Source organism: Dermacentor variabilis, chromosome 4 (genome assembly GCF_050947875.1).
Source record: "Dermacentor variabilis isolate Ectoservices chromosome 4, ASM5094787v1, whole genome shotgun sequence".
Lineage (NCBI taxonomy): Eukaryota > Metazoa > Arthropoda > Arachnida > Ixodida > Ixodidae > Dermacentor > Dermacentor variabilis.
The window spans coordinates 1,315,839-1,333,447 of record NC_134571.1 but is presented as its reverse complement, the minus strand read 5'-3'; the positions used below and the strand labels follow the sequence as shown (position 1 = coordinate 1,333,447).

At 42.7% G+C, this 17,609-nt stretch overlaps 1 protein-coding gene across 2 annotated transcripts in view; it reads right to left on the bottom strand.

Moving 5' to 3' along the window:
• Positions 1–7,643: 7,643 nt before the first annotated feature.
• The window catches only part of LOC142578557 (cysteine and glycine-rich protein 1-like), a 36,748-nt gene continuing 26,782 nt past the window's right edge, over positions 7,644–17,609 (bottom strand). Inside the window, exons 5-6 of one of the 2 annotated variants that reach the window (XR_012827225.1) lie at positions 16,455–16,675; positions 7,644–13,614 (exon numbers count right to left, since the gene is read on the bottom strand). Coding sequence is in view for 1 of the 2 variants with exons in the window: in XM_075687930.1 (XP_075544045.1) it covers positions 16,508–16,675 (168 nt within the window). In the remaining variant the exon portion in view is untranslated. Of the gene's footprint in view, positions 16,676–17,609 lie in introns of both variants that reach the window. The other variant, XM_075687930.1, reaches the window with a different exon arrangement.

The following is a 17,609-nucleotide window of genomic DNA, read 5'->3' as shown; positions in this document are numbered from 1 at the left end:
ATTTCCCCTAGTGCGCAAGGGCACGGGGTTCGCGTTCTCGGTGGGCGTGCGGGGCAGAACGGCGCGCCCAGGCGTGCGAGTGCGGATCGAGAGCGCGGTCAATAAGGGCACGCGCGTCTCGGTGTTCTCTCGTGGTCGAGGCCGTTACGGTATGATGGAGTTACGGTATGACGTGTCACCACCAGCCCAAGCACGAGATTCGACAGAGGCAGACGGCAGTGGCGTAGGCTCTCGCTATCAGTATGTCGCCCTGAATCCGCTTCGCATCGGAGGTGAACTCGTTTAGGTCACGATAACGGGCGCTCCGAAGGTAAGCGGCGAAGGTTGGATGGGCTTGACGATTGAATGGCCCGCTCCGCCTTCTCGGCGTCAGATGGCAAACGATCAGCAAGAAGATGGAGCTCCTGCATAGCCCTGACATAGTCGAACAGAGATTTGCCGGGGTGTTGGGTGCGAAGCTCTAGCTTTCTATGCATGCGGCGCTCATAGTCAGGAGGGAGGAATTTGCTGCGGAAAAGCGTGCTAAACACCTCCATGGAATGAGTTTGGTGGCCGACAAGTCAGTACCACCATGCCACGTGGGCTGTAGCGAGACGGGCAATACAGTGCCTAGCATCACGCCGTCGTCCAGCCGCATTGCCTGTTGATAGCGGTGTAGCTCCACGAGGTACTCCATAGCACTCATGCGGTTCGAATAATCGTCATACTACGGGAGAGGTACCCATAGGCCACTTGGCATGCCTGGCTGAGGGGACTGGAGGTCTCTCAAACAGTTGAAGAAACCCAAAACTGGCATGGCTAGGACTAGGGTAGACATCCAAGTGGCCGACATCACCCAGGCGCTCTCCAAAGAGGGGATTGCTCCCGGTGGCCGAAAGCAGAGGGTTGTCGAGGCAAGCATACCTCATGCTGTCGGTGTCGTCCGCAATGAAGGACATTTAGTCTGTAGCCACGGAATCAAGCAGAAACGAGGGCCGTGAAGGGGCCTGCTCTGATGCCATGCCGAAACCGAGTTGGGCGCCAATTATGTGGAGATGGGTTTGCACAAGGCTCACCCAATGAGCGACCGTCACAAACGAGCCCGACACTCCTCCACTCCGCAACGTACAAAGGTGCTACGGCAGGGTTCGTCGATTCTCCGGCACTGCACAGAGAAGGCTCCAGAGTCGGATCACCAATAAATGTGGGTTTATACACCCAAAATACAGCAAAGTGTGACAGTCACAGCGCTTACGGGCAAAGGCTCACCACAAGACCGATCGAGTATGCGTGCCCGTTGGGCTAGGGCTAATCGGTAAGCGGTCCACCAAGTGCGAGAACAAGGAGTCGCGGGAGCAAAGGTCCCATGTAGTGAACTCGGTGCAGGCCTGTGAGCACCCGGGGGCCGCCACTCGAGAGGCCGATCAGGGTGCGTCCAGGTGACACTTGCTCGCGCGGTTATTTGAGCCAGGAAGAGAGAAGCATGGTTTGCGCAGGAAATTAGTTCCCGCGCACTCGCTGTGTCCGCCAGGTTGTCGTTACGGCGGCGGTTCCTGAAGATCGAGCTAAGCACAACATGCGAGCTGGGGGACGAGGGAAGGCACCTTGATCCCCACAGCAGTCAGCGACATTTGTAGCACTGCACATTCGGCTGCAGGTTCCACTCACTTGTCAGTTGGTGTAACAGTTGCTATGTGTTAAGATGATCTGTGTGAAAAGCCTTCATATATGAAGTGTACTATCCGTTCTAGACCACGCTTTCGACGTGAATGCGCGAGAATGATGATCAGTTCGCTGCATGTGTACAATTGGCCATTCTTTATAGGAATCAATTAAGATATCACACAGCAGTACACAAGCTAAGTCGCAGAACATACCCCCCCGCACAGAAGTACTACGTAGGAAAGTACTCCGAACTCTACAGGTTATCCCCCACCCCACCAGATATCACTTTGACCGCCATCATCGTACCTTTGCCTTGCTGTTATATTGTTGCACACACAATTGCTTGCCATGCATAGAATGTGGCGATATCGGGTAAACCTTTGCAGAAACCTTCAAAAATGCTAGATAGCTGCCAGTTACATGTAAAATGCTTTGTATTTTGACTTTCACGGCATATATGAGATATATGTCGTGATAATTTATTTCTTCCTTGAATTAATAATTTAATAATTTCTTCCTTGAATTGAAAATGGTGAACTTTCTTATGTTGCAGCGTTAAATTGTGAACACTATATCTCCACTGCTCTTCTCAGTATGGACAATTTAAAACACCTGCTTTCTAAATGGGTGCACTTGAAGTGTTATGTTTAGGAAGCATTTTATGGGTTCTCATTCGTACACAAGAAAAATTTCTCATTTAAGGGCAACCCAACCTTGTGTCTCCTGCATAATAAATGAGGGCTATATTCAATGTTTCCAAACATGTATGCAGTCACTTGGCAGACTGCCTGTGTGTATCAAACTATTTGTTAAACACACACACACACACATAGCACATGCCACTACAATATTCACTTGTGTGGTGCTTGAAATGAATGGTGTTCTTGATCTTGGGCAGTAGGTTTATATGAAAACAAACAATGAAAACTATGCAAGGTCAAGCCACTTCGGCCAGATAAACAAAGTACTGACCACGACTGGATGAGCTTGTGTGGTCTGAACACTTGGACAAACCTTTTGGAGTCATATATGTAAACTTTGCCAAGCTGAAAGCGTATGCAAAACTCAGTAATTTCTGGTTGCAACAGATCAGTGTACCAGAATGGCGGCGGCCCGACCCAGCAAGGAAGATGCAAAGTTTTATAGCTTTCCTTGATAGAGGAATACTGTCCAATTTGAAGGTTGTAATATCAGACAGCAGAAAGATTTAACAGTGGGCAAAGAGCCGCGGCACAACACTGTGGAGCTGTGCGTCATACAGTATCACCCGCAGGCAAATGAAATGGCAGAGAGGGTGACTAGTGAAATAATTCATGCTGAGGTGTTGAAGTTTTAACAGTGGCTGAAAATGCTGCCTAGAAGTTGCTGTGGATCATCATAACAGGAATCATACAAGCAGCCTTGGGAGAAGTCTATATTTCGTTGCCTACGGAGAGGTTCCAAAGCTAAGTGCAGACGAAAAGCTTGGAATGGCCAACAGGCTACTGCTGACCGAGCATGGAAAAGCAAGAGTGATACAGACATAGAAAAGCCATAAAGTTTAACTTTTACAAGCGGCGCCAAGGCCATATACCAGACGTTTGACTGTAAGGCCCTGTGCTCGTTCCTCGTTCAGAAAGAACTTCCAGCCAGTCAAGTAAGAATTATAGGACCTCTTGAAGTAGTTATTGGTGCAACAAGACATACTCAAGACTGAATAATGAACAGCTGGAGTTTGCAGCCTTTGGGGGTATTGGAGACAAAAAATTTACTAGAAAATCGATTTTTCATTTCTGTTATTTTTCTAATCCCCATATCAGGGCACACCTGCTGGCAAAACAATAGCTCAAGATGAAACGTTGTTGAGGAAGAAAACACTGTATTTGTCCAATGAAATGTTCAGTTTTGCCCATGAAAGTGCCGACACGACCAATTTTGTGTCATTTGCCATTCCAAAACCGTCTGTAATAGCAAGGTCATTTCAGTTTTGTTTAAAATAGAATCTTTGCAGCTTGCTCTCCTGCCAGAACGAGCCTTCAATTCGGCTTCAGAAGAAAATTACCTGGTTTTGTAGCACAAAGTGTCACTTTTGCCCTGCGAGCTTTTTTTGCATTTTTCTCAAGAAATGATTTCCCCAAGTCTATATTATAAAGTTTTGGGAGCAGCGCTGTGTAACTGCTACTCATTCAATCCTCTTGATTTACTTTTTGCCTGAATGCTAGAGAGTCAGAGAGTGCTTAAAAGCTATAATATAGTGTGTTTTAGGACACTGCAACATTTTCATACCTTACAGGAATCAATAAAAATTCACGTCTGCGAAGTTGCCACAGTAGGAGTTCATAACTTCAGCTGAGATACATATATAAACATCAAAATCGAAATTTGCACTCTTTGAACATTCAGGAAGATACCTGCTTAATTTTAGCTCTCTTTGGTGCAGCACATTTTTTGCAAGTCACATTTCAAATTCGGAATGCAAAAAATATTTGCAACTTTTCTTTTGGAATGACTTGCAAAAAACTAATTGCATATTTGTAATCAGCACACTAGACTAAATATTTCCTCAAAATTTCATGTGTCTAAAGTCAATAACAAAAGTGTTTTTACCATAGGCACTGACTACAGGGCGGCTCCCGGGCCCGAGCTGCGTTACTCGAAGAAAACGTAGTGCATATACAGTGCAGTGGAGTAGCTGCCAGTAATTTTTTCGTTACTGAAACTTAATTATGTAACTGTATTTAATTATCGAACTCAAGACGTGCAATCCTAATTATCGAAGTATCAATGAGGCATTTGTTGGCACAGCCAAGGGACATCCAACCGAGTTTTCTTTCTGTGACGTACAAACTGCGTACTAATTTTCCCGACTGATAAATAAATCCCGCAAAATATGGAGCATACCACGTGACTGTGCTCCCACCCGGACCATAAAGCAGCGCCCTCAAACAGGCTCCCTCCGAGTTATCCAGAATGAAATAAAGGAACTAAAGAAAAATGTGATCGCAATAGTGCCTTATCTGCGTGCCGGGGCGTTGCGTTGGGTGTTAGTTGGAAACAAGCTGTGATAGCTGATGTCTTAGCGCAGATAAAGTGCACGGATCTTTTTTTTTTTTTTGCCACAAACACAAAACCTATCAGCACAAAAGCGAATTGACAACGTCAGTGCAAATGTTTGAAGGTGCATTTTGTTTCGTCCCAGTCACCACATCTTTCTCTCAAGACCAGGAGGTAAACATGATCGTTGCCTTTGGATCTGCAAATGGCAACAGGAGGAAGGCCGCATATATATATATGTATCAGTCATAGAAGTGTGGCGGTATACCAAATGCATCGACTATCATCAGAAATTATGAAAACCCGAGACAAACCGGCAGATTCAAGAAACAGCGGTGAAGGACTCCATCTTTGAGTCCTAGCCTACGCACAGGTGTTCTAGCATTTATGGCCTCAAACCCTCATGCTAGCGTGCGGGACGTGGCTGCGCATGTACCAATTTCAGTCATCAGTTTGATTCTAAATTACGGCTCTTCACACGTACCACCTTAACCAACACCAATGCTTAGAAGATAGGGACCTGTAGAATCGTCTAGATTTCTAGAATTGGGTCCTCGCAAAAGCTGACGAGTCACCGGACTTTTTGAGCAACATCATGTGCACAGATGAAACCAATTTTCGCAGAAACGCCTAGGTAAATTTGCATAATGCACACTATTGGAGGGACTCCAATCTGCACTGGGTAAAGCGTAATCGGCACCGGTACCAGTGGTCACTCTATGTGTGGTTTGGTATTTACGCCAGTGCTATAATTGGTCACATCTTCTTTGATCACACACTGACTGGACAGCGTTACGTGAACGAAATCCTTGAAGGAATGGTGGACGAGTTTCTCAGTGAAGTCCCACTGTCACGTCTTCTACTTCTGTGGCATCAGCAAGATGGGGCACCTGCAAACAGCAGCAGCTGAGCGCGAAACTAGCTGGACGCGTCTTTTCATGCGCAGTAGATTGGAAGGCATGGGCCTGTAGTAAATTGGCCGGCTAGGTAGCCTGACTTCTCTTTACTCGATGTCTTTCTTTGGGGTTATGTGAAAGATCGTGCTTACAGGATCGAGACGGACGTCAGATTAGTTCAAGGCAAGGATAATGGATGTCTGCTGTAGAATTCCGGGGTCGGTCATCAAGAAAGCCACTGAAGATGTGATAAAACGGACAGTACTGCATAGCTGCAAATCGAGACCTGTTCGAACATGTCCTCTAGGCACATTGAAATCAGCTTTTTTTTTTTTTTTTTGTTGTTGTTGTTGCAGACATCCTGATTGCCAATTAGGCTCATTTAGAAGTGATATATTTACTTTCTTGAACGCGTCGGTTCTGCCTTTTCTCTACATGTTGGTCGTTTCTTGGTCTCTTTAATTCACTTTTATTTTTTGACACGAACCTGTTTTCATAGCACATATAGACTTTCATGAAAAATAAAACCTCCACTTTAATTTCGCTTTGGTCTGAAGCAAGCTTCTGGTGCAAAATATAGCTTTGCCGACCCTCTGTCAATGCGGAGCGAGTAAAGCTGAAATTTCGAAACATTCTATGCCCATTACATTGCGTTTTACATTTCGTGCAAGGTCAGAGCAACGCTTCGGCCACATTATGAAGGGGCTTTGGTTATCAGTGTGACCAATCAGCCTTGAGAGACAGATAAGTGTGACATAGATATGGGAGGAAAGAATAGCTGTGACGCCACGAAACCTGCTGTTGGTGCTCCTTCCATACCATTATCAAGGTAATGCGCTGTCTCTTTATGTTTGCGACAGGCGATGCAGTTGCTTTCAATCAGCTTACTTGAGGGTGCTGCTTTATGGTGCGGTACGGAGCACATTCACGTAATATTTGTAATACTCCGCGAGGTTTCTTTGCCAGTCGTAAAAAATTGTACGGAACTAGTACATCGCTGAAAGCACCGCAGTTAGATGTCATTTGGGGCGCCTACATAGGCCTCATTGACACTTTGAAAATTAGGACAGTACTTCTAGAGTTGGATAATTAATTGCAATTACAGAATTAAATCTCGGTAACAAAAGAATTACTGGCGGCTGCTCTACTGTACTGGAAACAATATGCACTAGGTTTTGTTCGAGTAATGAAACTGCTCTTTTTTTAAGTCTTCGTGTATGATAGTTGGGGAACACTGTATAATTCATTCAGTAATTGAAATGAGGCCAAGCTGGATTCGCTTGAAATCAGAATCAACAGCAGTCATAAGCAGCAGCGCTTATACTCAGACTCGCAGAAAAGAGAGAGAGAGGCTGCAGTTTAGCCGGAAAGGCGAAGCAGTATTAGCGATAGCCAAGTATGCTACAATTACTCGAAGGAAGATTACACCACTGAGAGTACTCGGGCTGTGAAATTGAACTGTCTCCTACAATGAGGTCTTGTATATACTCATACAATGCAGTCACTTCAGCACTCAATTCTTCGAGGTCACACAGTTTCAAGTGCAAATTATATAATATATATATATATACATAGGGCTGGTCGGGCCCCAGCTGCTCCCGGAGAAATTAAAGCTCTTCGCCTATGGTTTCAAAGAAGCGAGAAATGTGCTCCTGAAGGCGAAGAAGCTTCTTGTAACAGAAATAAACAGTGATGGCCGCCTTGTTGGCCCGGCGACTTATTTTGTTGCATTGCTAATTGCAGCATTACTAACTTAAATGCCATGGTTCTCTGCTGCAGTACTTGCCATGCACAATCAGTCATGCCCAATCAGTCATGCAAACAACTTGCATACCGCTGTATTTTTCATTCGCTTTCATTTCCCTTTACCTTACCATTTCTACATTTCAATTAAAAACAAATTCCCCTATGCTTTCCTTGGCTCCACAGGACTGTGATGAACATTGAGCACTTTGAGTTTCCTCTTCTCCTTCATGTACCTAATGAAATACACAGGCACAGACATAACCCTCCAGGAAACTTGCCGCATAACAGCCACTGCTGTCAATACATTTGACAACACAGAAGCCATAAAACTATAGCTTTATTGCCAATTCCATAAGGCAACATTTCGATACATGCGATAAACTGTTGGAACAGAGAACAGACACATGCTTACTTTATCAAATAAGCATCACTTCTAAAAGTAAAAATAGAAATGTTATTACTTACACTGGTCCACCAAGAGTGTGGGAATGCTGCCCACTGAATTATTTCTCAAATACATGCTTGCTGTGGTGGCTGGCACGGTGACAGTTAAGTACAAGCCTGTGCAGTTGTCACTGAACGATCACTCCCATGCGGACTATTAAAAACGCGAATTTTCACTACGTGGCAAGTAACTGACTTTGAGGGGATTTTCACTACAATTCGGGGTTCTGAAAAATTAAAGGAGCACGCCGTTATTTCGAACAATCACTTACGTAAGAGCAGGTGCGATTGGCACATTGAGATTTCATCACAATTTTACACAGACACTGAAAACAAAACAACAACAAAAAAAAGCTGATGAAAGCTTGTGCCGAAAGAAAGCAGAGCCATCCATCTGCCCTCTGTACTTTGCTAGAATTGTCATGTGGCTGCACTGAGACCTTGCATCTTAGGGGCTGAATTCAATGCATTCTGCGCTAAATCCTTGTTAAAATCTTGCACCAAATTTTTAAACACGAGGATCCGAGCCCATTTCCATTACCATAATCTAAGGATATACTTGAGAAAAATCCAACCTTCCAGATTACATCCCCTACTGCGACTTGAAGCCCAACATCACAAATCTCAGTTCCACAAGTAACATGCATGACAGCTGCCACTATATGATAACTTGTTTCATTGACCCTGTGCCATGCTTCGATGCTTTATATCAAGCTTACTACTTGGTTTGCAGGCTACAGGAATTGCTTCAACCTGCTGGCACTTGCAGACTTGCACTCAACTAAAATACATAGAAATGACTAATTCTGAATGTTTCAAAAGTATTTGCAGGCCAATAAAAAGCTAAAAATTTATTGAGCTTAACCACTCAATTTAGAAGCATTATGCACAACATGGTCAAGGCCAAATACAGTTGAACATAGTTTAACGAAGTTGCATTCAACAGGAAAATTACCTTTATTACATCTGATATTCTCTAAAAGCATATATTCATACTGCAGAGAAGAATTTCAGATTGACATTGTCATATCCAGTATCACGCTATACCCTCGTTTATTATGTGAAACTGCGTATAATCCCACCATGCATGAATGCTGCAATTTTGGAAAATGAGAAGCGGCGCTGAGCGAGCAAAATAAACTGAACGTGACCATGGAGCAAGTAACAAGGGACAACTACAGCATTGGCAGAGAACGGTGCAAGAAGCAGGCATTCCTTGCCTCGTGCTTTGTTTAACAAGTGAGATGATGGAATTTACCATAAAGGTATTGACATCCTGAAGCACCAACATTAATGTACTGGGACTGTGTTTGCATAAGAGTTCTTTGGGTCCATCTCGGCTCATTACATTAACGAGGCTGTTTTTCACAATGTGTGCGCACCTAAAGATGAATATTACCCGTGCATGTTTGTAGCAGTTCTTACATTTGTGCCAGTGCCCAAGTTTCAGGCTCCAGTATTATGTGCATCAAGATAGAAACTAGTTTCCAGTGACTGGCATATAATATACATAGCAGAATACAAGAACACAACTTGGTAAAATACCTTTTCGCACCTTAATCATTTAACCATTTATTGCGTGCTGTCCACCATGGTGGATGAATTTCAGATTTTTTTTTTTAAATCAAGTTTAGCGCTTCTGAGAAGCCCTTGTGCATAGTGTCAGTGGAGAACTTAAGTTTTCCATATATCTGCCATAGAAGGTGCCACCAACCACCATTTTCCCCTCAACTCTGCTGTTCCCACGAATAAGTAATGTGTATCCCCATACTTACAACTCTTGTGACATTACAGTTTGGTACACACAATTGTCTACAGGGGATAGAACAAGCCTTTCGAGGCAAGACCTGTAAATATTGCGGCAGAGTGAAGCAAAGTTCATCTGCGAAAGACATTTTCTAAAATGTCCACTGCAGTGGACATCAGGCATGACAGGAACAACAAAATGTGCATGGGAGCATTTTTTGCACAGCGAAGTCCTCGCTGCTTTTGCATTCAATGAGATTGTTTTTGTTATTTGCCTCATATTTTCGTGTAGTAACGGTCTGTGCATTATATTATCCAGCAAGCTAACAGGAGGAAACAAGATAACGAGTTACCCGCAGCTCCTGCTGCAGCAGAATGAAGGCCACCTGCTCAAACAAATTTAGTTGCTGTTGCATGTGTCATGGTAACATCAATCATTTTTCCTGTCAGAAATATTGTACAGCAATTTTGTAATGTAAGTCATTTTTGTCAATCGGGATGTAGCATTAAGCATTTCCTAGGTATACTTGATTATGGCGCAAAATACATTTCATGAAAAGGGACAGAAAAAAGGAGACAATGAAGTGCCAAATATTGTCGTCGTGGTGTGAAGCTCTCTTCTTGTCTTTTGCGACCGTTTTTTTCCTTCAACATTGTGACATGTGCATCAAGCAATGTGCGACAATACTCGCCTGCCCAGGTGCCTCCTCCTCGGTCAAATGAGTTCCCCCACTCCCGCATAATTAAATTCCTGGCTATGACTTGGACATTGCCGGCAAAAGTTTTTTTTTTTTTTCTTATTCGACATTGCACAGTAACGTATGCCCAATCTAAACTTCTGTGTTCAAGCCTGCATTTGTTTATGTGGTGGCAGAAACTGTGCCTGTTGGAGTGGGAGTGAGAATAGCTTGCATAGTTTGGGATCCATACACAAAAACTAATATCAATAGTCTTGAGAGAATTCAGACAAAAGCGGTCAGATTTATATTTAACAAATTTTCCAGATGTGATTCTCCAACCGAACTTATGAAAATTAACAACCTTGAACCACTCGAACTTAGAAGAAAAAAAACAGAGACTTGAATTCCTTAAACTACTTCACGCTAACAATTTATCCCTTGACCCATCTGAACATTTATCGCAGTTATCGACCAGAACTACACGCCACCGCAGACATGATGCATTAACCCCTTACTTTGCAAGAACAAACACATATAAGTTTTCTTTTTTTCCTCAAACTGTAACCAAATGGAATTGTATAAATTGAATCTACTTCCTAATCTTGTTTTTCATTGTTCTGTTTGTTTTGTCAATCTGATTTTCTTTGTATGTACCATATGTCGCCCTCCCCGCTTGGACCACGTGTCCGCAGTATTCAATAAATAAATAAAATAAAATAAATAAAAAAACTGTCAGTATCATGCCATCACTGAAGCTGGTGCGCATGTTGTCAACTATAGTGTATATTCTGCATGTTAAATAAACATTTGACAGCAAAAAAAAGTTTTCTTAGCTTTTTCTGGACCCGCATTGATAGAGAACGAAAAGTAATCACAGTTTGCATGCATAATTTTTCTCCATGCAACAAAGGGTTAAGTTAAGTCGAATAACGCTGTGTCCAAGTACCAATGCAGGCAAAAATCTGTGAGCTACATGCAGTAGCCATTGTAGACAATCTTACAGCCCATAAAAGGGACCCAGAGAGGGATTCCCACATGACCCTTCGTTTATACTGCGAATGTCCTGGTGCTGCAATAAAACCTTACTAAGCCCACTCGCTGCCCATGACAATGGTCGGCACACAATGTGCACTTTCGAGAATTGCTGCCAGCCTCGTGCTTGCACACTGCTGCACAGAAATTGGACACAAGCCAATGCGATAATGCAAGAGCTAAACATAAGCATACCCCCAAGTTGGTTCAGAAATTAAACACCACATAGGATGATTTAAAATTTGATAATGTGTAGGCCCGGTGTGACCAGAATGTTGGACCACAGGAAGAAAGGTAATTTACAGCTGTCTGTAATGAAGAAATTCCATGTACATGTTGAATATTGACCTCTCACCTTTTCAGTGAAGTTAACTGACAAATGTAAGGCAATTTTCAGTAAAAATGATAACCACAAACAACCAAGTGATATGTTTCATTTACTCTATCCCCTTCAGAAGTCCAATTGATTCCATCCACTGAAAAATTTGTTTTATCACATTTCTTGTATTTTCAGAATCGTGAAAAGCAAACACCGCCAAAACAGACTAAGGATTTTCAATCCTTCAGGGAGTTTTGTCAAGTACACAGAGTGTGGACTCTATGCCAGAACCCTTTACAGGAATGTCAAACATGAGAACAAGTATTTCATGTCTGGTATGCTTAGAGAGCGCCCATCTAGCTACTATTTGAAAAATATGCCTGATGTAAACTGTTGCAAAAAAACCAAGAAAGAACTGAATATGCCACAAGACAGCATACAGACACTGAGGGCAAACACCCAGCACTGTACTTTCCAGCTTGTTCTACGAAAACACTTTACACATGTAATAGAAATTTGCAGCACAGGTTCAAATAGAAGTGTTTCAAGATGTTTGAAAGACATTTTAAATGTCCTCATTTTCATGAGTGCTTTTGTTGTGAACACAGTGTCCAAAAGGGGTCATCAGTGCACCTCAGATAAGTTAATCACAATGGATACATAAACATTAAGGGAAAAGAGTTTCAGACATTGTTATAGTCTTCATATCTCAATGTCAGTGTTAAAGGGACACGAAAGGCAAATATTAAGTCCAGCTAAAGTAATAGATTAGTGGTCGAGAATCTTTAAGGCGTCAATATTATCATGAACGGAGCCTTAATAATAGAGAAATTGAGATAAATGCAGGACATGATTAGAGACTGCCCCCGGGACATTAAAGTACTTGCCCAATGACGAAAGCACTCCCCAGTTAAATTCTGTCACTAGTATTCAAGCACTCGTTGCAAAGAACATCCTTGTATTGTATTACAAGACGAAATAAAATGCTGCTTGTCAAGTTCTATTTCATGTTTACAAAAAAGAACTCATTGAAATTACCCTTGACAATGATGCGGGCGGTCGAAAGGTTTCATTTTCGCTTGACTCTGCGTTGCCCATGCTTTCGCGTTTCAGCACTTTCGTCATTGCATAGTAGTGCACTGCTTTTGTTGGCTCACGAAACTTGCACAAACTGTAAGTAGCAGAGAATTCGTTTCATGTGATGTCGCGGGATGCATGAACGGTCTAACGGCACCTGACCAAAAAGCAGCTGCAGCAGCAAATCCACTGCTTTGTCTTGGCTAGGTATCGCCGTCTGTTGGGCGCCGTCTCACTCACCGATGGCAGCACAGGGTGGTGATAGAATATGCATCACCACTCCCCCAGTTGGGAAGCGGGAAATTTGAATTGCGATGACGGTATTCGGACCTTTTAGATGTAATCTTCTCGTAAACTAAGTCTTTTCTTGGCACGATACAGAGTTGCGAGGTTTTTGGAATGATATTTAAACAATCAATGTCAACTTAGTATTTGCCTTTAGTGTCCCTTTAAGAAATGATTGTTTTAGACAGAGCTTTTTCTCATAAACAGAACGAGTTGCGCAATGCTGTAACAAGTTCACTGGTGCTTAATACAATCGTGAAAGTGTGTTGCGGTATTGACAAATTGACAGTGTTGCTTGTCCCTATTACCATTATTTGGATTTATTTTAACATTTGTCTTTTTTTTGTATTAAAGTGTTGCCCGAGTTATGTACAAGCAATTCGTATCCTTTTAGTGCTGTAGGAATGACGATGGCTGTAGTCTATATTTGGTCTACACTCCTGTGATAGCCCAACAGGGCTGACAGTATTATGAATTAATGAAATAAATGTTTTGAATGAAGTCTAATTGTAGCAGCTAAGTTGTCAACTAACTGTAAATGTAAAAGAAAACATAGGCAAAGAAAAAGTCATAGTTGCTACCCGCAATCTTCTGAACATAAATGAGTGCCAAGTATGTGAAATTTCATGGAAATGAGAAACAAAACAAGGTTTTTCATGCAGGTGTGGTCTAACACAATTGCCATTTATCCATGAAGGTTGAAACAGTTTATCTGTGGAAAAGAGTTAAGATGGAACATTAGCAGGTAGACAAATCTAAACATTTCTTGCCAGCACACTTGAAATTAATCAACACTGCATGCAAGCGCACTGAACAAGAAACTACAGTTTTACAACATGGCTGGTCTCATTCTTTGAGAGCATATGCTATCCTTGACAGGAAAATAATAAATGTCTACAGCTGGTACTTGGAGCATAGCTTCTTGTAATGTACCATAGTCGAACACCTCCACATGTCCTGGCCGAATGTCAATCTTTTACAGGCAGTGTAAACGCCCTTATAAAAAAGACCACTGCAATGAAATAATCTAGATGTCCCTGATGGCTGACTTGTTGCTTCACACAGAATGCACATAATTGTGCTGCCTCTGAAGCACGCTTCCCCACTTATGATCTCAAGGACGAAAAACGGGAAAAGGCAGCAGTGATGAAGAAGGCGTACAAAGAATTACGACAAGGGCATTCGACATCTTGCCTGCTGTACCTTGCTTCACTCGCAAGTTTTGCCACAGACCATGGCTTGAATCTCAATATCGTAAGATTGACTACTGTGGAATACTCTAGGATCAACTGTGTTGAAGAAAATTGGAGACCTTTCTCGAAGTACCACTTCAATTCACCTGTTAAATAATGGTTTTCTTTTGCTAAACATATGGTGCATGATTTTAACAACAAAAAGGTATGTACAACAAAGGATTTTTGAGGTCCAAGTACTTCGTTGTAATGGCATTTCCCTGTACAAAACAACATCAAAGCCACCCGCAGTGCAAGGAAAAAAAAGAAAGAGACCATAATTCACACATATCGCCTAAACAAAGCAACTATGGCATGAGTACAACAACTCCTTTTAACACTTTGCAACTGGCATTTCAATGATGCAAGATGAGTAAATAACCAGCATACAATTCTCAAAAGCCTTAATTGGCTCAGGATTGATGCATACAGAAAGTACACACTAAACGAAACATAAAAGGATCGAATGTGCACTCTCCAGGCTGAACCCACGAGTGTCAGCAAAGTGCCAGGGCTGCATCACTGTCAAGGCATCGCCATTGCTGTAGAGGCAGAGATGCTCCTGGCACCTGCTGACATAGCAGAATAAATCTGGCTTTTGTTTCAGCTTGACTGCTCTTTCTATGTTTTGTCCAAGGTCTCACACGTCCATTGCTATGCCTTCTAGGATGCCTCAGTGGAAAGGCTGCCAATAACTTGCAATGTATGGATGCCTTGACCTGCCTTCACGTGTTGTATGTGGGACAGATCTTCCGATTGACAAGTCACGCTCGTCAACTGGTCTGGCCTTTGTTTGCTTTTCAATATTTCTGTCTAACATGACACAGGACTCAAGCTATCTCGTGTAAATTTTTTTGATCTGGCTTGCTCAGACACATAATCACGCAAACTTCACAAGTGCCCAAAGTGCCACATGCGTCTGCCATTCTTAAAGGCTGTGCAACATCTCATACTGCCAACTGCTCTGCCTTTCTCTTCATCTTTAGTGACCATGGCAAAGGCCACTGAAATCAGTCCTGCACAGTGTGGGCGCATCTATGAGCACTCCTGCAAAGGTGCTTCTTGCTTTCACTCTGAGGGATGTAAAAGAGAAACTGATTTCAAACTCCATGCCTAGTTGATTCATCAAAAGAAGGTGCTGCTTTAAAACTTAAGGAAGAAGTTTAACTTGCACCTAGAGGCCCTAAAAAAATGTATATATATAATATCAATTTCACATATGGGCAAAACAATGAATACGATACTTGCAGCTGTGGTCGCAGTATGAATTTAAGTAAATGTAAGCTGACTAAGTACAAACAAGCTGCTATGCTCGGGGTCCTCTGTTTGAATCCTGCCATCGGATAATTAAATTAATATTTATTAATTAAGGCCAACGTCTTTCTTCGAAACTTTACCACCGCTTTTCTATATCAGGTATGTTTCAAACTTCTTTTCTGGGCCGATCCCAGAGATTATGCACAGCCACTCCAATAAAATTGCATCATTTTCAGGTTTGAGCTCTCTTATTGTCTCACACTTTTAACATTTAAGTCTGAGAAGATTTATGCACTTTCTGCATTTTGTTCGTGGGCCGACATTCTCAAAATTCAGAGGAATAATTTTGTCAAGAACGTAAGAGCTGGTATGTATGAGAAACTTTAGCGATAGAATGGTGTGGCAATAGAACTTGCATATACCGCATGTCGTATAGCAAAGTGTGGCATACAGCATACATATGCCTAAATATATATGGAACCTCACGACTATGGCATAAACTAGCTTGGAGTGTCCACATAATTGTTAATTGCTATAAAACCAGTCGCTCTCAGGCATGATCAACACTAATGAATATAATAGCACGGGACAGTATAAAGGCAATGCTATGGCATTGTAAAAGCAGCTTAGAACACATCAAAGTAAGCTGTGGCATTGCTTTTCACACAGTGCCAGAAGAGTTCTTGTGCTTGCAGGAATGAAGCTTCAAGTGAGCACAGACAAGCAAATATTGGTCCCCCAATGCCTGGTACACGGGTGTCCTCGCATTTCACCCCCATCGAAATTCGGCTGCCGTGGCTGGGATTAGCAGCCCAATACTGAAGTCACTTGGCCACCACAGCGGGTGCTCACTTCATGGGGCATCTAGTTAGCCTAGCAACAAATAGGTACATTGCACTCTGAACCGACATTGTTAGAATAAAGTGCATAAATAGAAAATGATGTTATTTTCACTAAATTAAAATTACAAGGCGGGGGAAAAAAATGTTGCAAATTATCACAACAAAAGCTGCCACTGAGATGAAGCGAGTAACACGAAAAATATAATAAGGCCATTACCAACCTTCTCTAAATGCACAAATATTTTTTACAACTAAGCTAATGGCCTAAATATGTTCAGGACATCTGCAGGGTGCCAGAGCCCACACCATAGCCATATCCCTTGGGACCAAAGTATTTTCCATAGCATGTCTTGCAGTAGATCTCTCCCTCTCGCTCGCAGAGAATGGTTGACTCAAGACGCTTATGACACTGATGGCAATTGAAGCAGGCTATGTGCCAGGCCTGAAAAGGAAGAAGAAAAAAAAAAATCAGCAGGCACCAGTCCTTGGGCACCGAAAGCTACAAAATCCCATAACAACAAAGGCAGTGCCGGCAACGACAACAATGATGGCGGCGGCCACTTGTGTTGAGCTCAATAGCTGCACCATAGGCTCCCCCATCAACCAACAGTGCAGGGCATTGCAGTATCGAGGCAGCCAGGCAGTCTCACAATGTCTGTGCTGTACGAACCTTATACTTTCCAAAGTGCCCAACTTCACGCATGCCGCAATCCATGGAATGGCAATTGTTCCCATGTGCTTGACCGATTTGCAATAGTAAATGCCTCAGCATTTGTCATTGTGCGGCGATAATACAAAGTGCATCAAGTCTGTCTGCATTGCATGACAGAAGCACTACTGTTGTGGTCAAGACAATGTGCTAATACTTCTGAGAGATGGAGAAGGCCGTGCAGTGACCAACATGGACGAGTCGAGAGGCATCAACATGAGGAAAATCGTCATCCACCCATGATTTGGCCAGCAGAGCTATCTGTATGCTGCCATTCGGTTCTTTGGAAAGAGAGTGCAATTAGATATTTTGCTGTGCTTTCACAAGTTTATGATGGGGAGAAGAAAAAAAAATTTAGAATTGTCACTCCATGTCTATACGCCACTGACAGGTCACCAAGGCTAAGTCATCAGAGTACGACTAGAGTTGAAGCCTAGTTGACAGTGAGGCATGGAGGAAGGAAATTTAGTAAAGCAATGAAAGGGGCTAGTTCGCGAACATTCATGATTATATGAAGATTTTGTGAAGGAGGAGCAGTAACCATCAACCAGGTTGCATCGTGTATGAGGGGCAATCGGAATTTTAGGTCGGGTCGTAAATACAGTGCCACCTATAGGCTGCTGTTATGGGGATTCTCCCCATAACAATATTGTCACATTGTTGCGAC